This window comes from Panicum hallii, chromosome 2, assembly GCF_002211085.1.
Source record: "Panicum hallii strain FIL2 chromosome 2, PHallii_v3.1, whole genome shotgun sequence".
In the NCBI taxonomy this organism is placed as follows: Eukaryota; Viridiplantae; Streptophyta; class Magnoliopsida; order Poales; family Poaceae; genus Panicum; species Panicum hallii.
Window position 1 is genome coordinate 1,108,125 of NC_038043.1, and position 27,410 is coordinate 1,135,534.

Genomic DNA, 27,410 nt, shown 5'->3' on the forward strand with positions numbered 1-27,410 from the left:
TAGTAGGGCGGTGCAGTCAGATAAAGATTTCACCCGACCATACCAACATGGGGCATGACATGGTACACAGCTTCAGCATCTCGATGACCACAACGTTCAGCACCGAACCCGGAAAGGAAAGGAAGAAAACTGATCCATGCACAGCATTTTACAGAAAACAAGTCACACACAATTCCTACAGACCGCCTCTCAGGGGCGAGCTACATCCTAATATTCACATTCACCCGGTCTCAGCCCAGACCGTAGCTCGCGTCCGGGGACGCCAGGTCGGTGCCGAAGGGGACCTCCACCCTCTCCTTCACGACGCAGTGAGCCCTGCCGTCCTCGAGCACCATCACTTTACCTGGGGGGCAGCGGCGAGCGCCCTGCTCCTCTTTGCCCGCCGCCGCTTTACCGAACAGCCCCGCGATGTCCAGCTTGATGCTGTTCGTCCCGATCACCGGCTCGTAGCCGGCAGCCTTCATGATGGACACGGCGCCGGCGGCCATGACCGCCATTTTTGCCATCCACCCGATGAAGGACCCGACTCCCGCTAGCAGACCGCGGTTCGGCGTGCCCGTGTTTCTGTCCTCTGTCCTATTCGTTCTTGTACCGTCTTGTGCCGCTCCGAAAGGATCCAGTCCGTTATGCAAGCGCTTGGGCTTGGAGACGTACTTCAGAGGGTACAGGTCGTCGAGCACGAAGGAATTGGTGACATGGTTCGAGTAAGGAGGCAGGATGAGGCCATCATCATGCTCGATTTTCTCACCAGCAAAAGCAGCAGCCTCGTGGATTACCTCATGGTCCTGCCCCTTGTATTCTTTGAGCTTGCTAAGCAGGGATCTCCGACTGCGGTCGATCTGGCTCAGTATGGTTTCCCGTTCATATCTTTGCTGGTGCTGGAGGTCCTGGCAGTGGCATTTAAGATGTTAAGATGGTAGTAGGTCCTAATTTAGAAACAATCTATCAAGACTAACAGTTCAACGTGACAGAGCAGCAGAGAGCATGTTGTCCGCTATTTTGGGAACAGGCAACAAAATAGCTACTGAGCTGTCAAGTATAACCCAAACAGGGCAGTAACTTACTGACATGAGGTACCCAAAAGAAACTCTCTTTGTTAGATAAGAAGCATAGCGAGTTATGTTAAATTTGACCAAAGGCAGCATTTAAGTTGTTAAGGTTGTAATAGATGCTACTTTATAAACAGTCACTCAACAATAACAGTTCAATGTGATAGGACAGTAGAGAGCATATCGTCAACTCTTTTAGTAACAGGAAACAACATAATTATCTTACTGTCAATTATAACCCACACAGCCAGTAACTTACTGGCCTGAGGTGCCCAAAAGACAGTCTCACTTGGTGAGATAAGCAGCACAGTAATTAAAACAGGCGTTGCATTGAATTAGCCAAACAGTAAACTTGCTCTAAATTTCAAAAACAATTGGACAACAAGTGATGCCAGTAATTAAAGCAAGCATTACATTTCTATGCCTTTTCCATATTTTCCCGAAATGTGTTTCCTATTTGTGAAAGAGAAAAAAAAAACTAGCAAGGTTGAGGAAAAAAAACAGGCAGCACTGCCTTTTCCATATCATACATCTAGCAAGGTTGAGGGGAAAAAAAACTAAGCTGAATCTCACTGTTTGATGACTACATGGCAATGTAGCAGCACCACCCCTCTCTAGGTGAATTCATCACCAAAGCTACAAGGGCACTAAGCCACTGACCCACTGTGACAGCAAAAACAACTTGAACCTATGTTTGGTACCTGCTTATTCTGTGTTGAGCAGCCATTTCCACCTATATATATTTGGCACCCCCATATTCCTTGTTAACAGGCAGCATCCTGAGGCAACAGGCAATGCCCGATTTCCAATCTGATGATTATCCCTCCACTAGCCAGCAATGAGGAATAAATCGGACCCAGTTCACCCAGGGCAGTCAATCAAAATGTAAGAACAGAGATGATAAATCCTAGCAAATCATCACCAGTCTGCTAGGTAGGCAGTGCAAGCTAACGGGAACGCAGGAGTCACCCAATCCATGATTAAAAAAATGATTCGCTTCCGAACAGCTAACAGGGATCTACCGAATCACTCACGGGTTACCATATAAGCCATCAATCGCAGTGCGAAACGGAGTGGTTGGTTAATCGACAGACCTGCAGGGCGGCGAGCTGCCGCTCGAGCGACTCGAGCGCGTCGCTGATGCCGACCAGGCTGTCCACCTCCTCCTCCTGCTCATCCTCATCCTCGCCTTCCTCAACACCCCCCGCCGCGCCCAGCCGCTTCACCGGCTCCTCGGGCCGCGCCGCGGCGGCGCAGGCGGATATCCTGGAGCGGAGGTCCGAGGCGCGGGCGAGGACGAGGCCAATCTCCTCCCCGTCCATGTCCGCCGCCGCCGCCGCTGCCGACACAGGGATCCCCGATAGAAACCCTAGCAAAACCGCAGCTAGCAGCAGCGGCTGGCCGGTGGTGGTTGGTCAGCTCCACGCCTCCGCCTTCGTCGCGACTCGCGAGGTGCGCGCGGCCCGCCTCGTCGTCGGCTGATGGCGTGTGCGTGGCTGTGGAGGCGCCGAGGCGTATCCGCAGCCAGGTGGGGCTTGGCCGCGCTGCCGTCTCGTGTTTTCTGGGCTTCGTTTAGCTTTGGACCTGGTCCTGTGGGTGGGCCGTCTATTTCACGGAGGCCCATAAAGATCTTTGAGATCTCTTGTTTCCTTCTCTCTTTTCCCCCCAGGATCTTTGCTTTCTCAAGCGACCAACAAAGTCTACGATTTAGGCTACCTTATATGGCAATATTTTTAATATATATATAAATTACAAGATTATAAATTAATTTTTCTAAAGACAGATCTCTATATAGTTGTTATATGCATATCAATCTTATGTTTCTAAACTACGTCCTTTAAAAGAAATCGATAGTCAAGAGTTTTTTTTTAGAAAAAATTTTCAGCGACATTTCTTGCAAACCATCATAGTAAAAAAAATAAGAAGAAAATGCTTCCATGTGCATTCCAAAATTGCTCATGACTTTTTCAAAATGTACAGAGTCCTAGTGTGTGTACCCAATGTCAAACTGGCAACGCAATAGTTAAGGTTCGTGGTGTCACATGAAGTCATGAACTCAAAAGGCTAGTTTGGCGCCCCTGCTATTTTCTCATCCTTTTCTTGTTTTCATTTTTGTGTTGCTATCTACAAATTCCCTTTACAGCGGGCGCAGATCACACACTGCGCAGCTTCTCCCTCTCTCACACGCGCAAGATGATACCCATTTCCTACAAGATCATGGATGCAGCAAGCATGCTAGAATCAAATCTATGAACACATCAACACCACCTAACAATCACAGTTGTAATCGGCTTCGTTCACTCTATCGATGCAGTTAACGAGCAGCGGCTGCAGCAACGCCGGCGAGCAGCGTGCAGGCAGATCAGCTGAGGTGCGGGAAGGCGAGGTCCCTGGCGAGCAGGTACCGGAAGCTCTGCCGGTGGGGCACCCACTCGACGACCTTGCCGGCGGCCCTGCCGCCGCGGCACCGCTGCACCGCCGTCCGCAGGCTCTCCGGCAGGCTCCGCTGCACGGCGTCGACGAGGCGCTCCGGTGAGAGCTTGGCGTCCCGGGCGTAGGCCTCCACCAGCTTGGGCAGCAGCACCCGGTGCTCCTTCCACACCCCCACCGTCGCCCGGATGTACTCCTCCCGCGCCGCCTCCAGCTGCTGCGACAGCCGCTTCGGGAAATACACCCGGACCTGCATGAACAAGCACAAGCCGTGTCAAAGGGATGGCAGGCAATCATGTCTCGAGTACTTTGATGAACATTCTTGCATGCTACTACTGTGGATGCATACTCGACTACAGGCCCATACCAAGGAAACAAAAGCAGATACTTGTCAAGCTCCTTTTATCATTGTGTTCATCCATGGCGAGGTTTCAGTTCACTTCTCCATGCAGCTTTACCACTTTCAGAAACATCTCTAGGCTAGTACCTTTTCTTTAAGAAAAATGGCATACACTCCACTAGGTGATTGCTATTGCTACCATACCATGCTGAATTATGTTTGAGAGTTCCCAGGAATCACACATACGCTGTCTAGTACTGAACTACCAATCCATGGTTTCATGGCTTTGCGTTCGATTTTGTCAGCCGAAAGCAGGTTCAGACTTCAGAGAGAGGGGCGTGTTCTCACCGCGGGATCGGAGTGGCTCCCCGAGCAAAGCGCAAAGCGCAAAAGGGGCTCCGACTGATGAACGGCAAAGGCTTGCCACTCGCCGCTCCCCGCTTTGCTCCCCCGGCTTTTGATCCTTGGGTGCAGCAAAGTCCGCAGCCACTGCGCGCATCAAAAGGACCAATCAGATGGATGTCCAAAACATTCTCATCGTGTTTTCAGGAACATTTCGCATTGTGCTCATCGCTAGCTGCATGCTCTTTGACCCAATGATGATATGGCGGCCAACACTTACATGTCCGGGGCAGTGCGTGCTGCAGCCGAGAACCAGGCCCTGGATGACCGCCGCGTTGATGGTGCGCCCGGCGATCTTGCATTCGGCCTGCAGGGGAACATTCTGTCAGTCGCTGCTCAGCTGCCCGGTTCCTAAGGAATTGTTTGTCTTCTTCGAGACGGTTTCGATGACCGATGGGGAGTGACTAGTGAGGTTGTGCTTTACCTTGACAAGCAGTGATGTCTTCTTCAGATGGTTCTGCGGGACGCCGTACTTCAGGTAGGCCTGTGGGAGTTAGTGCCATGGATGATCATTAGCATTCACAGATAGCGTGAGTAGACAGAACAGTAAATTTTTCAGTACTGATTGCAGATAATTCAGGAGAGTAGTGCGAGGAACATTACATGCATCAGCAACGCATTGTGTATGTTGATCCAGAAAGCGAGCTTCTCCTCGTTCGTCATCCGCCGCAGATCAACAGTCTCCAACCGATAGAGAATCAACCTGATCAAACTCCAAATGTGCAGTTGAGCAGATGTTACAGGACTGAACACAAGAACTGAACATGTTTCATCCATTTTTTCTAGGCCCCAAAACCGTAAGAAGAACTCACTTGTAGGTTTGGAGCAAATCTTCAGCTTCTCTGAGCCTTTGCCGGTCGCGGGAGATCGACGGCACCTCAACCATGGAGTTGTACGGCCCACTGAACTCCTTCAGGCCCTCGACACGGAAGGGGTTGATGAGCCGGGAGTCCAGCGTCGCTTCCCTGCTGCAGTTGGGGCTCCACATGTCCCCGAGGTACTGTGGAGATACCACGCTCGCCGAGGAGAGCGAGGAGGAAGGCGACGACGACGGCCGGTGGTGAACCAGAGGAGGATCGGCGAGCTTGCAGAACACCCCTGCCATGCACCTGACCATCTCCTCTGAAAGGTTGTTGGGTGTTTCAGGGATGTGGTCAGCCACGTTAGTACCCAGGTAGTCAGCCAAGCTTACCACTCCTGATGTTGCAGTCTCCCCTTCCTGTCCATGAGCACGGACAGAGCAAATGAACTCAGAATTGATTTCAAATCCAGTTCAAAAAAATGATTTGAAATTTAACAGAAACAACCTAAATTTAGCATTCCTTAAAGTAAAAAAAATTCTTTTGGATTAAACAATCACCTCCAAGAATGAGAAAGGTTGAGAGTGGCACGATCGAAGAGCCCTGGCGAGACTGTCCTCTGTGGGTGAAATCCTGGACGAACACACTCCCCGGAACGACAGCGCAGACTGGCTTCGGAGGCCATGATCAAAGTCTGCAGTCCTCCTGGGGCACGTCGACGGCGAGGAATCATCCACTGCGCCACTCCTCCCCTTGCTGAGTGGAGGGCAGCTGTAGTGGAGCATTGGATCATCTCCTTTCCTGATAGGAGCCTTCGGCTTCGGCGTATCATCGAGCTGCGCAGACCTTGAGCTCACCGACAGCTTCGGTGCCTCCCGGTTAGCATCTGAAGACGGCAATGTGGGTGCTTGCTGCTGCTCAAATGCTTTCCTGTAGAGTGTTAGCAGGTACTGCTCCAAGTGCTTTATCTCCAGCTCCAATGTCGCAACCTCCCTTATCAGCTGAGTCGCCGGCTGATTTGAAAAAGAAAAAGAAAGAAGGAAGGAGAACGTCAGCTTGAGCTCGTGAACATGCCATTCCTGAGCTGGGAGCAGATTAGACAGGAACTGGTCAGGTAATTAGGTAAAGAAGGGGGCACCTTTAACATCGGGCTCTCATTTTGGAGAGTGATAGGAGCAGGATCAGGCCCCAGCGCTTTCTCCAGTGCGCCGCGCACCACCTGCTGATCCTTGAGGTGCATCTCCAGTTGCAGAATCTGCATGTGCGCATCATGTCAGACCGAGAAACAAAACATAGAACCACTGGAGATTCATCATGTTATCTGCAATCTTTGTAGTATATTTTGGCACAATTTATCTTTTTGGGTATTTTTTGGAACAAAAATTCTTCTGCGAGTTCAGTACTGGACAAGAAAAGAGGAGTACAGGAAAGAACAGTTTGTTGGTTCCAACTCTGTTTCAGAACCGTGAGTACAAGTATAGAACAAAAAGATCAATGAAGAACAGCTGCAGATTTCAGGTCCTTGCCTCTTTCTTCAGGGAGTTCTGCGCCTCGCTCCTTGGCTGAATTCCCTTCTTGGCTTCACATTTCTGGTGAGACTTTGAATTTTTACCTTGCTGGAAAAAAAAACACACACGAGAAAATCACCGGAATTTCTCATATTTCAGTAAGCAGAAGAAGAAATCAAAGATACAGAAGAGAGTAGCACAAACAAAATGAAGACTTTTTTTTTCGAAATTAAGAACTTACCAGCTTAGTTTGATTTGATGATTTCTGTGAAGACCGCAGAGCACCCTTAGCATCTTTGTCCTCCAAGTCACTGCCATTACGCAAACCAACAGAAGAAATTCCTCACGAACATTTCAGAATGACGATAAAACGGAAGAAATCTGCAGAATCAAGCTTGTGCATCCAACCTCTTGGATCGCTTGAGCCTTGCTGAAGGATTGGAGGGCTTCGCTGCTCTGGGGAAGGGCGCGTGCGCTTTCTTCTCCAGTGCCGCCATGTCCATTCTTCAGAATTCAGACACCGTGTGAAACCAATCAAGAACTGGGAAGACATGGAGGAACCAAACCAATCAAGAACTGAGACCGAGAAACTACGGTTATGCAGAGAGATAAAGGGTGCAAATTGCAGGATACAAAACAAAACAACTCACACAATTTGCTGGACTTGGCTCACAACTGGCTCAAGCAGAGAGAGAGGCAATGAGGGAGGGAGGGAGGGAAAGAAGAGGAGGGAGCTGGAGCTCCCAATGATGCAAGCAGAGAGCAGAATGGTGCCTTCAGAAGGCAGAAGCCACACTAGACTCCAACAAGCCTTGCACTGTGTATATCCACCAGCAGCCAATGTGGCATCTACCACCACCAACTACTACTCCCAGGTCAAAGGCCTAACTCAGTGGACATTTTGGAAGACGAAAAGCCCCTTTAGCTTCACCTCCAACTGCAGAAACCCCCAATGAATCTCACACACAACAGCAACCCTCGTTGTGTTTAGTATGTGTGTGTGCCTACCTCCAAAAAGGCATTGACCATGACACCTCACATAAAAGAATTTGCAAAAGGCAGCCTTTTGCCTTGTTTTTATCCTTGCTGTGAGCAGTAGATGTTGCCGTATTAACTACTACCACTGCACCTCTAGGGCCAAGGTCAGAGAAATTTATTCCTGCCTGGCTCTAGTTCTTGAATCTTGCTTGATTCACGGCACAGCTATGGAGTCGAAAACTAGGGAAAGTTTGCGACTTTCTAAACCAGGTTTGGTTATTGCTGTGTCGGTTTTTCCTCTCTCACTTCACTGACCTTGATAGAATAGTAGTTTCAGGTACTGTGGTCTGAGACAGGTGAGAGGTTATAGCAATTGATAAATGCAAAATCATTGTCTGCTGCTAATACAGCCAAGGTTTCCTGCCAAATGCCAACGCAAACGTCAGGGTTACTCTCTCTACCCTGCCAAACCATCTGCAAGATTTCGCCCCCTTTTTTGGCAGCAAACTTTCTGCAGGAGACTTCAAGTTTTCAACCATAGAATAGTACGCATCACTGTATGGACACATCAAATGCAAGCCAGAAATATTAGTTAAAGTGGAATATTCAAATCATGTCGGTGCTTATCCTGGTAATCCTGGTAAGCAGCAGTTGATCTGCTAGGTTTCCAGATGTGACAGCGTGAGCTCATTCAAATACGTACCTGTAGTACAGGAGCATTTGGTCTCTCTCTCTCTCTCTCTCTCTCTCTGTGATGGGGATCTTCGTGACAGTGACGGGCAGGTGAACAATGTGAATGCAAGCGATATGCTAGTACTGCATCATTTACAACAACTCACAAGTGATATATAAGATCTTTGACTGGGCAGTAGCATACCCATGGAAATTTCTCTCATCAGAAAAAAATATCCATATGAAGTTTTAAGTTGCAAATTGTACTCATAAGCCACTGCAATATTTTTCCTTAAAAAGTTTCCGCACTCTCTTTTAGTTTTGGGGAAATTTAATAACACCCAGATTAAAGCAAAAATGTATGTACTAGCATATATGACCAGTATATCCCCACTCTCCTTTTTTCCTTTTCAAAGCATATATGTACCCCAAAGATCCTACTCCAACAGCAGATTAGTGGCATAAAAGCCTCCATCAAGAACAATAAACAAAATAAACAAATAGATAATAAATAAACAAAGGGATTCCAAACATGATATGAATTTGGTGGGCCCCACATACACCAGGGGATGAACCAGCCATTAGAGACAACACCCTGTTTTGTCCGAAGAATGTTTAAACCTTCTTGAGGCATACAAACCTAAAAGAATGGAAGGGGGTGGCCTCAAAAGTGGAGAAAGTGGGGATAAAAGGGGCCTGCGTCTGTGCCCCAAGGAAAACAAACCTTGCTCTGTTTGGGTGCTTCCTCTTGTTTTGAGCTGAAAACCACTAGCATGTCTCTCTACTCTCTCTAGTGTCTTCTCAAAAGGAAGCCCCAACGCAACCAAGTATCACTTGTCCTCTGCCCTAAGGGAGCTTCTTGTTTGTCACAGGAATAATCCTTGTTCTGGGAGGGTGCCTCTGCATGTCTCATTTGGTACGCAAGGCGTGGGGCTCTTTGCATTTGGAGCATGGGCATGGAAAAAGCTGAGGAGGCAACAGAGAAGAAGACAACAAAAATTTAAAGTGCTAGGTCTAGATGAACCTTGTTCTGCTCTGATCGTTCCTTACTTGCTTGGCCCAAGCCTGGCCTTATCAGGATTAGGGTTAACCCATCAAGTCAAAGATATGAGCCTGAACTAATCATCTCAATCAGGATTAGGCATCACAAATCAAAATTCTCACATGATCTGAATTGTTTCAGAGTCCTTGTTGATTCTATTATATAATATCTCTTTTTTTTCAAAGAAAAGTTACACGGCGCGCACACTGCATTATTTTCCCGGTTTGAAAAATATGCAAAAAAAAAACTAAGATAAACCGGGTAGGACCAGTTCGACAGAATGAGCCCAAAAGCTCCAGTTAGCATTCACGTTGCCGGTTATGTCTTGAGCATCGCAGCGTCGTCCTTTAATTGCTCTAATGATCATAAGATGACGCGAAATTCAATATTTAATCTGTCCAACATCAACAACCACAGCAAGATAACAAGATTGACAGACAGCAAGACAGCCGGACATGCTCGCAGTCTGATGAGGCTTGGAATCTGGGCGATTTATAAACTCTCCAACGCTGCAAATCTCACATGGATCTTCTCAGATCTGAGCTATATATATATATATATATATATATATATATATATATATATATATATATGTTTATGTCACAACAAAAAGAGATTTACTACGAGTCGACTAGTTAAATTTCTTGGTCAGATGATGATCTTTGGTTGGTTATTTTTCTTTTCAGGAAACAGACTGATGATGTAAGATACTGGCTTGATTTCAGTGACTAGCATAAGAACAGTTGATCTGACATACATCTTGCCTAAACTTTGAGGTAGTTTTGTTATTCTGAACAAGAGTGACAGACTAACTCCCATGCAGTAACATTTAATGCTGAAGAACTGATATGCTACTTAAGTCGTTCAGGATCCTATCTAAAAATGTGCCTAGTCCAAGTGTGCAATGTTTAGTCACTCCAAGGTCTCCTCCTAGGTTATTACGTCGTTCTCTTCTTGTTTATTGCAAGGTCAAAGAACAGGAGAATCCAATGTCTTCTACCGAAGTCCACAGTGATTCCATCTAAGCAAGTTTGTACGTAGAGCTAGTAACCTCTGGCAGCACTTCTTTTGAATCCTTTTTGAACCAAGTTATTTTTTAATCCTCAACCAACAAATGAAAAAGGAGATGCCTTTTGTCCACTTTGCAGTGGCATTTGTTATGGATGGGTTCAATAACAAGATCAGAGGAAATAATAAGCCACTAATGGGATATCCCTTTACTTATTAAAAGGTTGACTATAATACTTGCAAAGTAGTCCTAATTAACACTTTGCTCTACCTATAACAAAGTAGCAGGTCACTATTATTAATTTTTCTTAAAATTGCTTTTGCCATGTCGACCTTGCAAAGTAGTCTTAATAAGACTATATATTTGGCTGTGATGATAATACATTTAATTTCATGCGCCAACCAGTTCACCTTACCAAAAAAAAAATTAAACCTTACAAATAAAGAGGGCCAGGCAGAAGCCTGCAGGCTTGAAGCAGCGCCATGAAAGCATCTCGATTGCAAACACAGAGGAGGTAAACATACTTGCATACAAAACATATTTCACCGGGACTCGTGCGCCACAGTGTGCATGCATGCACGTAAAAGCACAAAAGGTCAATGATACGTGCGCCCTAAACTTTTTTTCTTTTTGGGTGCACACACACAGAGAGGGCTACATCAAAGAACTCAAAGGGTAACAAAAATCAAAACGAAAAGGCCATGCAACAAAAGCCAAACAAAAGGGGATCACCAAGCTACAAAAGGGCGGCAAGCAAAAGGGCTTCAGCTTATTAGCACACACAGCAGGAAAGAAAAATTTGTGAAAAAGGTGAAAAGGAGAAGCAATGGGAGGAAAAAAGGCCGGGTTTTGCAATCATCTTTTCACCAAAATATGCGACACATATATGCTGCAATACTATTAGAAGATAGATCAGGTTGGAGTTGGATGCAGCATTATTATTCGTCGGTCAGTGCATAATTTGGTTGTAAATGTGCATCAGTTAACTAAGCATGAGAGAGTATTACAAACTCACTTGAAGTTGTGTAGCATTTTAAGAAATGAATACAACCATCCATATATGTTTGATGGAAAAGTTTGAGCTCGTTGGTGTGTAGTGTTTGGACTTTGGCGTTGGACAATGTGGCATATTCATTAGTCGGTGCAGAATTTAGCAGGAAATGTTTCTCATATGTAAATGAGCAATTGAGCATGATAGAGTAGTAGATTACTAAAATCATATTTAAAATTGTATATAGTAGTTTAAACAAATGCATGCAAGCTTGCCACCTTTAATTTAGCCATGTTCATCTGATTGAACTTGGCTTGTCGATCCATGCATGCTCAACCATGCATCAATCTCTCAACCACTGAAAATTTCAATACTGCATATTGGATGGTAGGCAAAAGCCACTTGCACCCATTTTGTGAGCGTGCGTAAAGTTGCCCTGCCATATCTTGCCATTTCAAAACTTGGTCACAATGAAGTGATCAGACAATGAGACAAGCCCACCAGCTGGTGTGTGTGTGTGTGTGAGGCCTTGTGCACACTGCCATGCATCATCAAGATCCAAGTCCTTTTTTATTTCAAATTCAGGAGTTTATTTTAATTTTCTTAACAAAAAAATGCCTAATTCCTATTATCCAGATTCAAGTCGATGTACAGGCAGCAAAAGTCTGATAAATACCTGTGAAATTTCACTGAAGCTTGCCTGTCGCCAGATTCCGGTGCGAAAATTACAGTGGCAGCTACGGCCGGTGAGGTAAGTGCGTGTAGGGTCAAAAGAGTGTGGCGTGCCACGCGACTCATCAGCTAGCCATCAGCACCGTTGCTTTGCTTTCCCCCATAGATGCATCTTTCAGAAAAAGCTCTTGGAACTGGGCGTCTGGGCCGTCAAGTACTAAGAGAACGAACTAGCAAAGGGCCCCTTGGGGGTCATCATCCTCACTAGTCACTCATCTACTGCAACCTTTGCATTTGGTCGATGCTCACCCAAATGTTGACATTATGGTACAAGACATGCACGTCTACTACCTTTCAGTTCGCTTGCATTGATTTGACCACGCAAGACGTAAAAATAAAGCACTCATCCACGAACAATGTAAAGCAGATGGCTTTGGATCTGGACGGTGGTGAAAACCTTCAGCTCCCTACTACACACAGTATTCAGATTGCCTGCCCAGCGGAAACATCCTAAGGCCAGTTTTGGTTACTAGAGGGCTTATTATAAACCCTGTCACATTGAATATTTGATGCTAATTAGAAGTACTAAATATATATTAATGATAAAATAAATTTTATAACCCCTAGCCTTTTTCGAGAAGAATCTATTAAGCCTAATTAATCCATAATTAGCCACTATAGGCTAATTATGGATTAATTAGGCTTAATAGATTCGATTCACGATAAACCCTTATATAGTTAGTTTTATAATTAGTTTATATTTAGTCTTTCTAATTGAAAATATTTGAAGTGACATGGTTTATTATAAGCATCTGGAATCCAAACAGCCTCTAAATTTCACTTTGAATTTCAATTTCGAAACGCCGCTTAGACGACCATATAGGAGTCTGAGACACTGACGAAGCCACAGGCTGTGAGTGGCGTCTCTTCCAGCCCAGCAGACCTGTGTTCAAAGCCGCTGCCATGCACGCGCTGCCCGTGTCCATGCCGATCCTGTCAGGCAGCCTGCACCAATGCAGAGAGGGAGACCCCTGCGTGCCATTGCCAGGGGATTCACTGCAATTCATGGCGCCCTCACCAAACCTCCTGGACGCAACGGAGGGATTCAATGCTCGCACTGCAGGCGGAATCGCGACAGAATTCAATGCGAATTCTTGGGACGAGGGAGCCTCTGAAAGCCTGGACAGTGGACACTGCATCGTAGCTCTGCACTGCACACCTAGGCGACACTGGTCGGTCCCAACTGTTTGACGGCAGCAGCTAATCTTTAGAGCATGGTGACACCGATGTGATTGCCATTGATGAGCAGTGGGTGCAGTGCAGTTGCTGTTCTTTGGGATGCAGTGTAGCTGCTGTTCTTTTTTTTTCTGTCAAGCAAATAGTTGCTGTTCTTTGGGACATTGGCAATAGTTCAGCAGCTACCACTCGACGACATTGTCTGTGTGTAAACTGTTCCCATGGTGTCAATTGTAACACCGGGCGGAGGACGAAGGCAGAAGTTGGGAGACGAAGCAACAGCAGCAACACATTTTTCATGCTATTTTTTGTTTCCCGCTCTCAGAGCTCGGAACAACCCACGGCCCAGCACACCGACATGTCCAATACAACATATAGGTATCAAAACCAACCCTCCCAAGGAAGAAGAAAGAAAGAATCACGTTTTGTTGTGTGCATGGATCGACGCCCGTGCGACATGATGAGGAGCTGGGGCTTTCTCGTTGATTAGAATCTGCTCTGGAAAGTCCACTCGTATTGATTTGAACTGGTAGCGCTGCATGACGTCAAAGAAAAAGAATAAGTAAAGTGACATAATTATCACAAATTATTGTACATCAGCAATTAATAAGTCACTTATCATACAAGTCATTTCATTTAGAAATTAGAAAGAAAAAAACTGATGCACAATCGAGGCAATATAGCGGAAAGAACAAAACTTGTTCTAACTGACGCACATATTATTATTTCCTTCTAGCACATATTATAAGATGAAGAATCAACTTAATCAATTGTTTCAACAACACTTCATTTTCTGATTCTAACCAAATATTTTAGTGTAGCGCATTAAGTGTGAGTTAGATGATAGCTACATTAATAAGATCAATTTTTTTACATTTTTGTAAGTTTTTTTATCAGATAATGTGTTTCTATGCACAGTAAAGAAAAGACTAGGGATATGAACTGATAGCCCTTGTTACTCTTTTATATAATGGTCAGTGCATTCGTTACTCTTTTATATAGTTTCATGGGCCAACTATTTTACTTGTTTTCATATAATGGTCTGTAAAAAATAAAAGGGATTGAGGTCACGAGGTGACTAGGGGCAATAACAAACCAACTGTCACCATAAAAGCTTTAGTGTAGCATTAGATATTCCAGATGTAAGGCCATTATTTGACAAAAAATGACACAAATACCATACATAAGTTAAAATCAAAAGGTTTTAGTAATTTACAGTTGGTAATTTATAGCCAACACGCAAGGGAGCCTGAGTAAGATGGGATTAGGGAAAATGCCCCCAAATAAAATAAAGTTTTCTGTATACCATAAGCAATATGTTTGTCTGAGGTGAGGTGATGTAGTTTGACTGGAAGTAGAATATCATGTTATCAAAGGTGTACCTTGTCTTTCCATGATGCATCAAGAATTCTGTAGTATGGTTCGAATAATACCACTCGATCACCCTCTTTCATCTGTGGCAGAGAAGACCTCAATAAGCATGGTACAGCAGCTATTATAGAAGAAAAGGATGCAATAGTCTCAAAATGTATTTGCTAAATCATAAACTAATCTTACAACACAAAGATTCAACAATACAAATAAGCTGACCATTATCAATGATTCTTAGACTGAAAATGAACTTGAATCACACTGATCATCTTTACTGCAGCAAAGGCTTGATTGGTGGATGGTAATCATGGCCATTAGTCACCCCCTCCCACCTCCCCTTCCACCTCATAGGTAATAGGGCTGGATATGCCTTTAGTTCTAAACATTTCACTAAAATAGACCAGTTCTTGATAACAATTAACTGAAAAGCTATGTTACTTTTGTCCAGACGTTACACAACCATGATGAAACAAAGATTAAACAAAAGACAACAATAGGGATAATCAAGGAACACAGTGCACATTTTTTTACTATATGAGCATTCACCAGAGTTCTGAGGTCTTACTGCATCATTCCGCAGCCCATAGACTGAAAGTATAAAATAAGTCTGATCCAAGTCACATGTTAAATAATACCTGAAAAAACATTAAAGATAATAATATACATTACGAACAATATGAGATATCAGGAGGAAGAATCAAGATATAATGGCATTTCTAGTAGGCACCAGTAGGCACACTGTAAATGAACAAAAATCTGCATACACCTTTACTCATCTGCATGATTATGCTGTACTTAGCTTATGATAACCAGGTCGTCAAATAAATAGAAACAAGGTTATAGAAAAATATTACAAGATACTTGATTGACTGTTCGCATCTTTTCCTCCATGGCTCCGAAGTCCAACAAGGAAGCTTATAGTAAATCCATTCTCAACTATTATTTCGCATATATCCATTGGTACACACTATATTCATTGTAATAATGAAATGCAGTCAGGATAAAGCTTCCAGCCATTACCACCGGCAGCCAAGAATCATATATTCGGACCAGGAAATTTAAGGTGGTTAAATATTTCCAAAATTAAAAAGGGAAACTGTAATGAAAATTGAAATGAAGTAAATAATTACATCGATACTTTGTGCAAATGCAGTTGCTTATATTTACTGAAAACTCCTGATGCCTAATGCTTAGGACAGTTCAATGAGCTCAAAATCATTATAAAAATGCTTGATGCATCACTGAGTAAGCATCCCAATCTTGACATCGACCAACCGAGAACCTAGTAACCTACACATCCCACCAACAAGCTAGGCACTGTTCTCACCCATAGAACATATACAAACTACTAGATATTATGTTCATTACAATTTTAATATACAAGTTATCTTTGTGATTTGGCTACCTTAACTCCCAGCTCAAAAACTGTTTATAGCAGGTAAACTGCATGTACTAAGCTGTTTATAACTCAAAAAAGCTGCTCCAACAGAGGCATGCACAGTATTATCCTAACAGTTTTTTTAAAAAAATAAAGATTAGATCAAGAGTCAATTCCATTTTCTATTTCTTCCATGTTGTTTAAACTACCTCTCAACTACATCTTAAACAAGAAGGGGCTTGGATGTTGTACCAACAACAGAAAAGCCTTTCAGTCCCAAGCAAGTTGGGGTAGGCATATTGGAACAGAATTTCAACTTCTTTCTTTTTATTAACAATTATCATATCCTTGAACTACCTTCATCTTCCTATCAATTATTAACTGTTATTGCACAGCACATTGTTAAAGTATAAACATAAATGTTTCCAGCTACTTAAAATATAAAAATGCCCTAAGGACAAGAAATCAGAAGGGCGGAAAAAACATTGGATGATAAAGCATGCATAACTAGCTTACGGAAAATTAAGTATAATTCAACTTACAGTGGAGCAACATTGTCATGTCTTATCAAAAGAACAACTTTTCCCAAAACAGCAACTGCTTTGTTCAAACCCTCTGATAGAATGCTTACTGTGACTTTCTTGTGCGATGAATTCACTGTGACATTATAAAGGTATAAAGCATAAACAAGAAGTTAACAATAGTACTCGTATTTTTTGAAAAGAAAATATAGAACTTCAATATTTGCAGTGTGTTACAATGGACACTACTCAAGGATGACACCAATGATGCTAATCTTTTGGATCGTAATTGTCCCTGTGGAAGAATATTATTATAAGTTAGCAAATTTCCCATAAAATAGAAATACTATAATTTTCAGTAGCACAATACTGTGTTGTTTTAGTCAATGCATTCTCATCAAAACACCTAGTCGAGCAAAATGCAAACTGAATAGTAAATTGATTCAGCACATCTGTCATAAATACATGGGTAAGATAACTTGACACATGTCTCACAGAAAAAAAATTACTCTACAGATTACTTATTCCATGAACAACTTCATTGATGCAGTAGGGTTCAACATTAATTCATCACATGTACAAATTAAGTTCTTAAGAAGATAACCAACTAGACCACAAGAAGTGGCCATATGATATATACATGTGAGACTGTTGTTCTCAAACAAATATGAAATTCAACTTTTAAAGAAAACAAAAAATGTTAAGTTTGCATCACTACAGTTGCAGGAAAAGAGTAATCTCAGTTAAGCTTCCAGTATTGACAAATATGCATAATCATTAAGTAGCAGCCATTCTGTGAATGCAATACAGGATAAGTTATATCAACTCTGCAATCTAAATAACATAGTTATCTACTGGGGCAATTTCTATATTTTACATACCTTCATTGCATTCTCTAGCTTATCAAGGAGACTGATGATCTTCTGAACTTCTCTATCAGCACTGAGGCCAGGATCTTTTAAAGCTGCAGCTTCGAATCCACGAAGGGCCCTTTCATAATTCTCCAAATATTTGTCGGCCTAAGAGGACCAGGGTTCAAAAAATCACATGCAAATAATTATTGCACTTAGTTGTTGTTTAGAAATTGTTAAAAAGATTATAAAAAGGTTAAAAATAGACCCACAAGTATCTTGTTTCCAAATCTAAACCCTTTTCACCACAACACTGTAACTGGCGCTGCAGGACAATATTGCCACACCGAGATAAAAATTGTGGTGCAGCAAGGATTAGCCTTAGGCCACGCCAGGCATGATACCTTACCACACTGTGAAAAGTGCATGCAAGCACTAACTTGCCATGCCACTGGGTAGCGTGGCCAAAAGCTACATATAATTGAGCTTATTTAAAAATGAAAGGGACCAAAATTATATAAAGAAGATAATTTAATTTACTCTAAAAGACGTTGAATTATCTGGGACACTCACTGTGGCACAATTATAGTAGAGGTCTGGATTCAAACTCATAGTTTTATCCTTCTCCTGCACATAAAATAAACTCAACAATATCAATATATAGAAATGAGTCACACAGAAAACAACTAGAAATCGATACAAGAAAGGTTACAAGTCATATTCTCAATAATTTTAACCGAGAACAATAGCAAAAAGTACAAAATGCCAACTTACAGCATTTTGATATGCTTTCACCGAATGATGAAGCTTAGTGTGGTCCCAGGCTCCTCCCACAAAGAAGCTAGTGAGATAAGCATTACCCATATTGTCTGCAGTTAAAAGGACATATGAACAGCCTTTATTGAAGGAATATTTGCTTTTATGCTGCTGATTGAATTGCGCTTCCGGTGTGTGCCACTGCTTAGCCAAATGAATTTGGCAAATTTCAGAGATATAATAACAAAATGCATTTTTAAACTCCCAAATGGTAGCATGTATATGGAACCCCAATAAGGCACGGATCTTGGTTATGCATCCATACAACTTGAAACTGGGGCATAACAGGTAGTGATCCCATCATGCAAGAAAATGAACCAAATCAGGTACTGATCCCATTGTGCAAGATCCATGGTACCTGATACTCTAATTAAATCATACAATCAATGCATCTATTTTCCAGTGCAATGTTGTAAAAAGAAAGAATGCAGCGATGTTAAATTTTACAGTCCACAGATATGGATATGAATTTCTAATCGAGAAATGTGAACTATGTAAAAAAACAGAACTTCTGCAACTACACAAGGTAAAGAACTCTTACACCATGAATTGCCATCTTTAATGTCCAGCATAACAGCTTCTTTTGCGTGCTTAATGCTCTCTTCCACTAAAAGCACCTGGTCTTCACTACCTGAAAATGATAGCACAAAAAATGAGACAAGTAACTGAGAAATCTTCAGTTGGAACAAACGATCTTTTTTATAGTACGATGGTAGGTGCAAAATTAATACTGGAGATGTATTATTGATAGCAGCAGCTCAGCACTAAAGTATACATGAGAACTTGTTTCTGTGGCAGTTTTCTTCAACACTCTCAACGCATATTAGGCAACAGAGATGCAGCAAAAACAAGAAGTTCCATGTGCATAGATAGAAAAGATAAGTGAAATCATGATTAATTCAACAGTATGTTTATGATTTGACGTAATCGGTAATTAGATATAGAGGAACTACTAATATTATAAAGGTACATGCTCACCTTGAGCCATACTTCTTTCAAGCATGGAGAGCTGGCACAGTATTTTCTTATCTGAACCCTGCCCAATAAAACCATGCTGGAGAATTCAGAAATATAGAAAAGGATATTGGAACTACTTCCAGGTTAATATTTACCTTGCTTAGTGCTAATGAAAAGCAATTCTTTGCTGCAGGCAGATCTCCCTTCTTCCAAATGCAGTTACCCAAACATAGCCATGCATCTACAAGAGATGGATTCAGCTTTACCTAATATATACAGTAGCAAAAGCAAAAAATTAATTTCTTATATGAGGAATTGTACACAAAGAGTTGTTTAGTCTCTGCTACATACTGCTTTGGATAAATGATCTTCAGCCTCCTTATGATAGTCAGGAAAGACATCCAGTATTTTTCCCCTCAAAAATTCAAAAACACCACGCTGTTGTGGAGATTTCTTTTGTTCTGAAAGTAAAAGAAACAAAAAAAAGGAACGATTAGGAGTGTGTCATGAAATAATTCCAAACGGCACAGGGCATCAGAGGTCAGGGTGCATCAAGAACAAAATTGCTAAAGCACATGGATATAGTACGAATAAGAAACCCTGATGCAGCTCGCCTTGTGTCAAATGAGCTTGTAAATAGAAATGTTAAGGCGCATTTACATTACATACATGGACCGACGATGATGCTACTATTTATCGAAACATTCAAGGACATCAGCACAATACAAAACAATGCATATGCTCGGAAAACAAAGGAGTAGCATTAGCTTCGCTACTTTCTCCATATGTTGGGACACATGGTTTTCTGTAGCACGCTAGCTCGCAGGTATAGCCTTTGAATCCAGTAAGATTTGCTGGCCATCCTGACACTGCGAGGCCCATCCTATAGTTTGAACTAGTTCCAGACACAATAACAGTGAGATTTGCTGGCCATGAAAATCCAGAATTTTAGCATGGCGATCAACAGCGCACTTCGATTCTGTACAAGTAACGAATTAGGCATTTCCAAATTCCATGTCAAAGGACTAGCATCATAGAATTTGGGTCAGGGAATCAACACAGAATGCAGAATATGCAGCAGCTACCCGAGTGGGCAGTGCTAGTAATCGAAACCGAATCAGTGGCGAGCAGCGGGCGCCTCTGCGCCACTACTACCCGGTGGATGCGCTATTAACTGAATCAGCTCAAACAATGGAATGGAAGCCGGCGGCTGGGAAGGGCGCGTACCGGGCGGGAGGGCGTCGAGGAGGGCGAGGGCGGCGTCGGCGCGGGCGCGGAGTGCGGCAGCCTTCTCGGCAGGCTCCTGGGGGAAGAAGGTGTCACGGAGGCGGTACAGCTCCTCCGCCGCGTCCGCCGCCCGCTCCAGAGGCGTCCTGCTCCCTTCCTCCGGGCCGAAGCCCGCGCCCGCGCCGGTCGGCGGCTTCTCGGCCGACATGGGATCCAAGCCAGGAGAGCGAGGGCGGCGAGGGGAACGGGAAGGCGTCGCGGGAACGGAGATCCAGCACGCGCGGCGGGCAGCACGGCGGCGCCGGAGCAGGCGACAGGAGATGGATTTTTTTTAACCTTTTTTTATTAATTCCAGGAGATGACGGGGTTTGGGGAATGGGGACAATCGCTTGCGCAGGAGATTCAGAAATCAGAAAGGCCAGAATCCAGAGCAGTGCTCAAGGTAATCTCAGCCGTCGAAATTATCGATCTTTCATACAGTTGCGCCAATTTTGGGGCTACCCCATTTCCAAAACTTGGTCATCATGGAACTGATGAAGTAATGAGAAAAGCCCATAAGCTGGTGTTCTAGTCCTTTTCAGTTCAAATTAGTTTTGTTTAACAAAAAAAAAAGATTCTTCCTATCCAATTCAAGTCGACGTACACGCATTTAGATTTGGTAGAAATCTGTTAAATTTCAGATGCAGAGAGAGTGATCCCTGCGTGCTTCACCATTGCCAAGCGATTCACTGCACCGTATCGTAGCTCTGCACACCTAAAGCATCGTAGCTCTGGATGATCCACATCTTTGAAGAACACCTCGGTGAAATCTTAAACTAGTAGTCATGGCTCAGTCACAGTTTACATTTTCTTCACCTGAGCTCACAAGGTCACTCAACTCACAAGCACTAGCAGTAAAATCACAGGAGATTGATTTCTGTACCAAGAAATCAGACAGCTTTCTCACCCCAAAGCATTACAACACAAGCACAACCAACACAAGATTAACCTCAGTTAAAAGATCACCACTAGTGACCCTACACTATACTCTCTCCAGCATCTTCCTCCTAATTGACCATTCTTACTAACTTCTTGCAGCCTTGTAGATTGCAGCAGCCAGCATCACACACTGTTATTCCCAGCAATATCAATCAGCCGATCAGTGCCGCCCCGACGAGCTCCCCGGCTGCTCGGCGTAGGGCCTGACGAAGGTCCTCCTCCACCAGACCTCGAACGCCCTCTGCAGGTTCGGGCAACCGTCGCCGACCTTCAGGAACCTGCCCAGCCACGCGAGCAGCACGGCCTGCTGGTCCTCCAGCGGCAGCGTCAGGATGGTCTGCCCGACGCCGTCCTCCACCACCGTGCGGTCGAACCATCGGCAACCGTGCTGCAGCCACCTGTAGTCGTCCATCAGCGGCTGCAGCCACACGTCCAGCAGCCGCCGCCGCGTCTCCTTCGACGGCAACGCCTCACCTTTCCCGACGGCCACCAGCAGCCTCGCGCTGACGCAGCTCACCAGGTGCCGGTGCATCACCGGGATCTTGGGGTGGAGCTCGGCCAGCTCGCCCTGGCTGGCCCAGATGACTGTCAACTCATCAGCTGCGTGCCTGTCTGATAGGATCTCAGCTAGCCATAGCAGGTTATCAGCCTCCAGAGTGATCTTTCTGAACATCTGCTCTTTGTCGTCTGAAGATTGTTCAGCAAGCACTTCCGGATCGGAAGCTTGGCGAAATAATGCCAGCAAGGAATCCAGGCAGTTCTGGAAACAGCTGTACAAGGTCGTGACACAGGAGGAGTCTGCTGAAGAACCATTGGTGGTGCAGATGCTGTTGTTCTCCTTGAAAAGCTTCAGGACCAGAGATTTCATCTCGCGACGGCCTCTGTCCTCGCTGCTCTTCAGCACCAAGTCAATGATATGCGCAAGAGTGTCGTTCGGTGGATTTGTTAGGACGTCAGATGTCACCCTCTTCAGCAAGGGGTCAGCTCTGTGATCCTCGTCGTGCAGTTGTCGTATGGATGTCACGACATTTTCTTCCTCGTCGCCAACCCAAGGAACTGCTTCCAGGTAATCTAAGCATGACATGATGCATGCGCGGAAGCCTAGTGATTCTGCAACCTGTAAACAAAACAAATTATAAAAAATCAGACACTAAACATGAAAGGAATAAGCAAGTTAAGAAGTCAAATTTGCTTTACAAATCTGGTTAATTGTTTCTAAGTAGCCATTTTCAGACAGCCATGCTACAGATTATGTTCAGAGAACTTGCTTCACTGCTATTAATTCCATAAGGAAAATGCATGGCAGCCTGCCTAAATTGAGACTGACCAGCCTACCTAAATTGAGACTGACCAACTATTGATCGACAGAATTTCTATCAATAACATCTAAAATATGCAATGTCTGTCAGATTCATACAAAAAGGGGGTCCAAAATGCAATAGGATGAAATGGACATCAAGATATAATCAACGGCATCTAATCAGAATTCACATTTTGCAAGAATAGAGTTTCACTCAACTATGTTTGAATTAGTGAATTTCAGTCGGCACGGGCATATTTTCTGCTGGTTTCGGGTAATTCAGAATGCACCTAAAGTTCAACATTTCAATACAGATACAATTATGTAAAAGAAAATATAACTTTTAGCTGAAGCACCTAGTTAATAAATAAAAGTACCCAAATATTACAAAATAATATACTGTATGACCATATGGCCATGTGGCAAACTAAATTGTCGAAATTGCTTAATTGAAAAGAGAAGCATTACCTGAAGCTAAACCCCCTTTTTTAAGTAATACAAAAACATGCCAATTTTTTTTATTTTTCCATCCAAAACAAACAAATCGCTTTAAAATTCCAAATCCAAATTAGGCTGCAATTTAAAGACCCCTAGTTAGATGAGGAGTTGGTGACATATCAATCCAAACTAGCAGTTGTTTTCATCTAGTATGGTTCATATATGCTTCAATATTTGTGAATAATATTCAAATAGACAGATTATATCATATATAGAACACAAACAAATTGGCAAATCAAGTAACCATCACAGGAAAAACCTTCAAGATTCGCAGAACTCGTGGAACATTTTGCCTGATCAGCCTCTGCTTGACATCCTTGCAGTACATCAACCCAACAGTCTCGACATAAATCTCCACATCCTCACAATCCGGCACCTCAATGCATGACACCGGAGACTGCCTCGAGATTCTATCGGCGAAAAATGTACTGTTTTCAGCAAGGATGTTCTTGTGAACAATCATCTTCACAGCAACCCCTTCCTTGCCATACAGCACAACCTTTAGATCACTCGAATCGAGCTGCCCAAAGCCAACCGAAATCTTATGTTGCTTTGGTCGCTTCTCATGTGCCGGTGCAGGTGCTACCTTTGGTGGATCAGGGGCAGCAATAGCATCTGCTGGAGGGCATATTTGCTCATCTGAATTGGTTCTAGACCTAGTAGGAGTGGACTGTGCTCTCTTCTCTGAAGAAATGGTTGGCGCCCTCTGAACCGAGGACGCCTTTGATGGAGCAGGAGATGCTCCCCCTCTAGGTCTGCCCTGCTGGTTTGGGCTCTTTGCTGTCTTCTGAAGTGCGGCCTGTGATGGGCAACACCAGAATCCTTCCGGTGTGACGGCAATGGGGACATTTCTGATCCTTGGTGGCTGGCCATCAAGTCTTCCAATCTTGAATTCTGCCATGCCTATCTTATGAACAAGCCCGTATCTTCAGATATGGCAAACTGAAACCACTTTTAGCTGTTGTGAGGTTTATCTGTGATTTGCGAATGGTGCTTGTCTGCACACCTGAAACACAAGAATTGAACTGTTTAGTTCACAGTTCACACAAACCACTGAATCAGAATATTTAGTCAATAATCATAACTAAGAAACAAGGAGCATGGCACTATTTAGTAGTCGTTTATGAATGGCGGTTACAAGAACTGAACTACTTAGTTCAGATTCCACGTGACCCACTGAATCGGGATATGCGGTCAAGAATCCTAGCAAGAAGAAAGCATGCAGTATTCATGTCCTTGTGTTGTTATTGGCCCCTACAAGATTATTTAAAAGGATATGGATAATTACAATTAATTCCTATCTCCTACCTATGAAATAGAGCTTGAAAAATGAACATCAAACCTCAGCTCATGCCTAAAACAGAGCACAGAAGACTCAGCTGCATATTCGAAAGAAAATGCACATTCCGTAAGAATAAGAATGAATCTTTAGCTAGCGTGATGCTCATTCACCTCAGAGTCTCCAACCTCTGAGCAAGAAAACTGAAGAATCATTTCGCCATCCCCACCGTCGCAAGCCACCAAACTTAAGCAGGGGCACCGGGAAAAACATAAAAAAAAATTCTAAATCCACAAGAGCAGGATCAAGGAAGAACATAGCGCATGCTATCCCTCTTCAGCTCCCCCATCACACACACAAATGTCCAATCTCCCATGAAATTAACTCGAAACTGAACCCACAACAGTACAGAAAGCAAAGACTAGAGGCAGTAAGATCGAGCTGAATTACCTCACTCGCATCCAAGCTCAGCGCAGCTCAATCCTCGCCGCACAAGTCAGTCACAATCAGGAAGAAGCGAAATGTCTCGCTCACAGTCACAGCCACACCATTCCTCACCCCCTGACTCCCAGAGTTGGCAACGGGCCGAAGAAAGAAGAGAAGGCGAGGAGCATAAAGGCTACCCGTCAATCCATCTCCATCTCCATCTGCATCTCCTTTTCCCCATCAGTAATCAGTAGTGTCCTCCCTTTAGCCCGCTAGCACACCGCGCCTGCCATCATGCCTCCCTCCCCTCTCTCCTCCTCCGGCCCGCCCCCTTCCAGATCTTTTTTTTAAGCTTTCTCTCGACCCCTCTCTGCTTGGCCCCTTCCTTCCTCCTCACACTCCAGACCAGTCACATTCACAGTGACTGGTTTTCAGTTTTCACCCCGTTATGCATTGCAGCAGCCAGCAGCTACGGCTCGGCCTGCTACTGCGTCGCCATCGTAGCAGCAGGGGAGAAGAGCTCAAACAAACGCGACTGTAGAAGCAGAAGCAGAAGCAGCAGCAGCGAGTACCGGGGGCCTGGGGCGTGTCGCTTCCGGCGTTTTGCTCCCTTGATTGGGTTCAGGGTAACTCGAGATGCCTCTCACTTTCAATCAACTACGGCGTCTGTCTCCCTGTCCGTCCTGAGCTAACTAGGATTCGCCTGTCACCGGCCACGCCGCTGCAGTGCCGGTGCTCGCAAAAGTTTTTTACTGCACTTTTAGCTTTTTCTCCATCGTCAGATCCTAGTTTACCGTGCTGATGCGCGGGTCCCGCGTGTCAGCGTGCGGTTACTACCTGCCATCGATAGCACGGTGGTGTGCGTGCAGCGTGGCAGGGGTCGGTTTCTCGAATCTGGAGGTGCCTTTGACTGCTGCTGGAAAGGTAGAAATTTCTTTCTGTATACAATAGTCTATAGGATCCTTTACGCCCCAAATGACACATTGGATTAAGATCCATTTAAAAAGAGTAGGATTTCAAATTTGCGTTTGGATCCTCAAAAACAAAATTTGTGCTTCTTGGAAAAGCTGTGACTGTGAGCAGCAGCAATGCCCATCAAAGTGTCCCCTACCAAACGCTAGCAACCGGACACTGAAACGGATACCCAATGCTCCAAACTTCTTCAGACTTGGAGAAGAGAGAAGCATGCACTTGTAGGTACTCGTTTGCCACCTTCTGGCTTCGGACACTTGATTATCGATACATGGACTATTTGCAGCTCGGTTTCAAATTCAAGCCAGTGCTTTCTTTTTAGAAAAAAGAAAGGATCACCCTTCAAAAAAAGAAAAGAAAAAAAGAAAAAAAAAGAAAGGATCAAGCCCATGCTTTCTTTTTCATTCTTGGCTCTTTGGCCAAGGTGCACTCGTGATTGAAGGAGTCTTCTCTCCCTAAAAACAATGAGCTTCTCAATTTCAAACTTGGGGCCGGTCTCTAAAATTGAGAAATTCTAGGTGAGATATTAAGTTTGGGCGTGCATGGTTTATCGCCATATGGTCGTCATCAGTTAACAAAACACAACTTGCGTATTATTGTGCTTTTGCCTTGAGCAAATCGACATGCTTGTCCCTAAGGCTAATCACAATGGAAATTTCATATCCCTATTTCTAAGAATGCCATATCAGCTTGGGGGATGACTGAAATATCATGCCTCAATGGAGAGTTTCATTTCACTATTTCCAAAACTAACCAGTGTAATTAAATGCTAGTTGATCTAGTGGTGCATGGAATCCCTCATGAAACCACAGCGGTCACAGTGGTCGTTTCACGCCATTTCCAACGTCTTGGAAACGAGCTAGCAGAGTGTCGTGAGGATGAAACCGGTTACTTCTCTTCCCTCATTAAATCAGTGCCACGTCATAAAAAATGCTGATGTGTCATGATAATTAATGCCATGAAACTCGCCATGAAACCTCTATTATGATTAGCCTAAGCAAGTCATTATGCATAGTTATGCGTAGTTTATGTATGCTACCTCAGCTCAAAATCAGCATTGTCGGTCTAGTTTACCGCCACTAATACTCATTGCACGTCGAAAGGTTGACATTAATGCTCAGACAGACCACCACAAGCCATAAGGGAAAATATTTTTTTTCCTCAGATAATGTACAATGCAGTATTTTTCAAAAAAGAAAATCCCTTTTAAGTTCTCTTAGTTAAATTTGTCAAAATAAAATTCTGAACTGGTCCAGGCATAACGCAGCGATGAGGCTCCTTTCCTTGAAACAAACTTGATGAGGTTATTTTGCCTTCAAACATTATAGGAGGGTGTGCGTCAAGGATTAGCGTACAGGAGTGTACTCATACTGCCATACACGTAGGCTCTTTGACCAGAAGAGTTTCCTGCCCGGTCTCGAAATAAAGTTGATGGATTTTATTCCCCCTGCCGCCTTTCTCTCAAGAAAAAGTTGGTGGTTGAAATGGTGTACCCAAATGGGACTAGCTTTTCTTTGCTTAGGACGCTGGCGATGCCACTTGGAATTTTTTTTTGACCGAGAGGACCGGCCCTGGCTCACATCGAGGTGCGTGGGTGACGAGTGCTGTCGGTTTGGATGTGTCTCCATGTCAATCGGCTGAGATGTGCTCAGCTATCAATCTGTCAATCGATGTGTCTCTGCACATTTCTATGCGCTTCGCTTTTAC

The 27,410-nt window shown here is 44.0% G+C and overlaps 4 protein-coding genes across 8 annotated transcripts; all 4 read right to left on the minus strand.

Annotated features, from left to right (window-relative positions):
• LOC112879318 (plastid division protein PDV2-like) lies at positions 1-2,589 on the minus strand. The gene is made up of 2 exons (XM_025943544.1): positions 2,144-2,589; positions 1-887 (listed from the first exon to the last, which is right to left on the minus strand). Exons 1-2 carry the CDS (start codon positions 2,369-2,371, stop codon positions 231-233), a joined length of 885 nt encoding a protein of 294 aa, XP_025799329.1. The 5' UTR covers positions 2,372-2,589; the 3' UTR covers positions 1-230.
• A 511-nt stretch (positions 2,590-3,100) lies between these two features.
• Positions 3,101-7,331, minus strand: LOC112882226. 2 transcript variants are annotated; one of them, XM_025947234.1, is made up of 12 exons: positions 7,180-7,331; positions 6,938-7,070; positions 6,771-6,840; positions 6,548-6,637; positions 6,160-6,276; positions 5,582-6,034; positions 5,034-5,440; positions 4,825-4,924; positions 4,646-4,705; positions 4,442-4,528; positions 4,168-4,308; positions 3,101-3,729 (listed from the first exon to the last, which is right to left on the minus strand). In XM_025947234.1, exons 2-12 carry the CDS (start codon positions 7,030-7,032, stop codon positions 3,412-3,414), a joined length of 1,938 nt encoding a protein of 645 aa, XP_025803019.1. In that variant the 5' UTR covers positions 7,033-7,070; positions 7,180-7,331; the 3' UTR covers positions 3,101-3,411. The 2 variants fall into 2 exon arrangements, with proteins under 2 accessions (XP_025803019.1, XP_025803020.1); XM_025947235.1 differs by having other exon boundaries at positions 6,938-7,033; positions 7,180-7,320.
• A 5,920-nt stretch (positions 7,332-13,251) lies between these two features.
• Positions 13,252-20,649, minus strand: LOC112880546 (tetratricopeptide repeat protein 5-like). Of its 4 annotated transcripts, none has more exons than XR_003226361.1 (13): positions 20,251-20,649; positions 19,375-19,484; positions 19,179-19,289; positions 19,045-19,102; positions 18,608-18,697; positions 18,025-18,119; positions 17,824-17,877; positions 17,281-17,418; positions 16,637-16,694; positions 16,421-16,535; positions 15,066-15,467; positions 14,512-14,583; positions 13,252-13,664 (listed from the first exon to the last, which is right to left on the minus strand). XR_003226361.1 is itself a non-coding variant. In XM_025945214.1 (13 exons), the coding sequence occupies exons 1-13, from the start codon at positions 20,456-20,458 to the stop codon at positions 13,548-13,550; spliced, it is 1,296 nt and encodes a 431-aa protein (XP_025800999.1). In that variant the 5' UTR covers positions 20,459-20,645; the 3' UTR covers positions 13,393-13,547. The 4 variants fall into 4 exon arrangements, 1 of the variants encoding a protein (XP_025800999.1); XM_025945214.1 differs by having other exon boundaries at positions 13,393-13,664; positions 15,066-15,135; positions 20,251-20,645; XR_003226362.1 differs by lacking the exon at positions 13,252-13,664 and having other exon boundaries at positions 15,066-15,135; positions 15,228-15,467.
• Positions 20,650-21,036: 387 nt separating this feature from the next.
• LOC112879332 (BTB/POZ domain-containing protein At3g50780-like) lies at positions 21,037-25,371 on the minus strand. The gene is made up of 3 exons (XM_025943568.1): positions 24,756-25,371; positions 23,286-24,032; positions 21,037-22,345 (listed from the first exon to the last, which is right to left on the minus strand). The coding sequence occupies exons 2-3, from the start codon at positions 23,925-23,927 to the stop codon at positions 21,389-21,391; spliced, it is 1,599 nt and encodes a 532-aa protein (XP_025799353.1). The 5' UTR covers positions 23,928-24,032; positions 24,756-25,371; the 3' UTR covers positions 21,037-21,388.
• Positions 25,372-27,410: the final 2,039 nt, after the last annotated feature.

What these genes read in the sequence shown, in the direction of transcription:
- LOC112879318 (XM_025943544.1), bottom strand. Translation starts at nt 2,371, where the DNA reads ATGGACGGGGAGGAGATTGGCCTCGTCCTCGCCCGCGCCTCGGACCTC. An exon ending in GGCAGCTCGCCGCCCTGCAG is followed by an intron (nt 888 to 2,143) that starts GTCTGTCGATTA and finishes TGCCACTGCCAG; the next exon opens with GACCTCCAGCACCAGCAAAG.
- LOC112882226 (XM_025947234.1), bottom strand. Translation starts at nt 7,032, where the DNA reads ATGGACATGGCGGCACTGGAGAAGAAAGCGCACGCGCCCTTCCCCAGA. An exon ending in AGAACTCCCTGAAGAAAGAG is followed by an intron (nt 6,277 to 6,547) that starts GCAAGGACCTGA and finishes GCGCACATGCAG; the next exon opens with ATTCTGCAACTGGAGATGCA. An exon ending in GCACGCACTGCCCCGGACAT is followed by an intron (nt 4,309 to 4,441) that starts GTAAGTGTTGGC and finishes TGATGCGCGCAG; the next exon opens with TGGCTGCGGACTTTGCTGCA.
- LOC112880546 (XM_025945214.1), bottom strand. Translation starts at nt 20,458, where the DNA reads ATGTCGGCCGAGAAGCCGCCGACCGGCGCGGGCGCGGGCTTCGGCCCG. An exon ending in TTTCATTAGCACTAAGCAAG is followed by an intron (nt 19,103 to 19,178) that starts GTAAATATTAAC and finishes TTTATTGGGCAG; the next exon opens with GGTTCAGATAAGAAAATACT. An exon ending in CATGACAATGTTGCTCCACT is followed by an intron (nt 15,136 to 16,420) that starts GTAAGTTGAATT and finishes ATGTTTTTTCAG; the next exon opens with GTATTATTTAACATGTGACT.
- LOC112879332 (XM_025943568.1), bottom strand. Translation starts at nt 23,927, where the DNA reads ATGGCAGAATTCAAGATTGGAAGACTTGATGGCCAGCCACCAAGGATC. An exon ending in GAGTTCTGCGAATCTTGAAG is followed by an intron (nt 22,346 to 23,285) that starts GTTTTTCCTGTG and finishes TTTTGTTTACAG; the next exon opens with GTTGCAGAATCACTAGGCTT.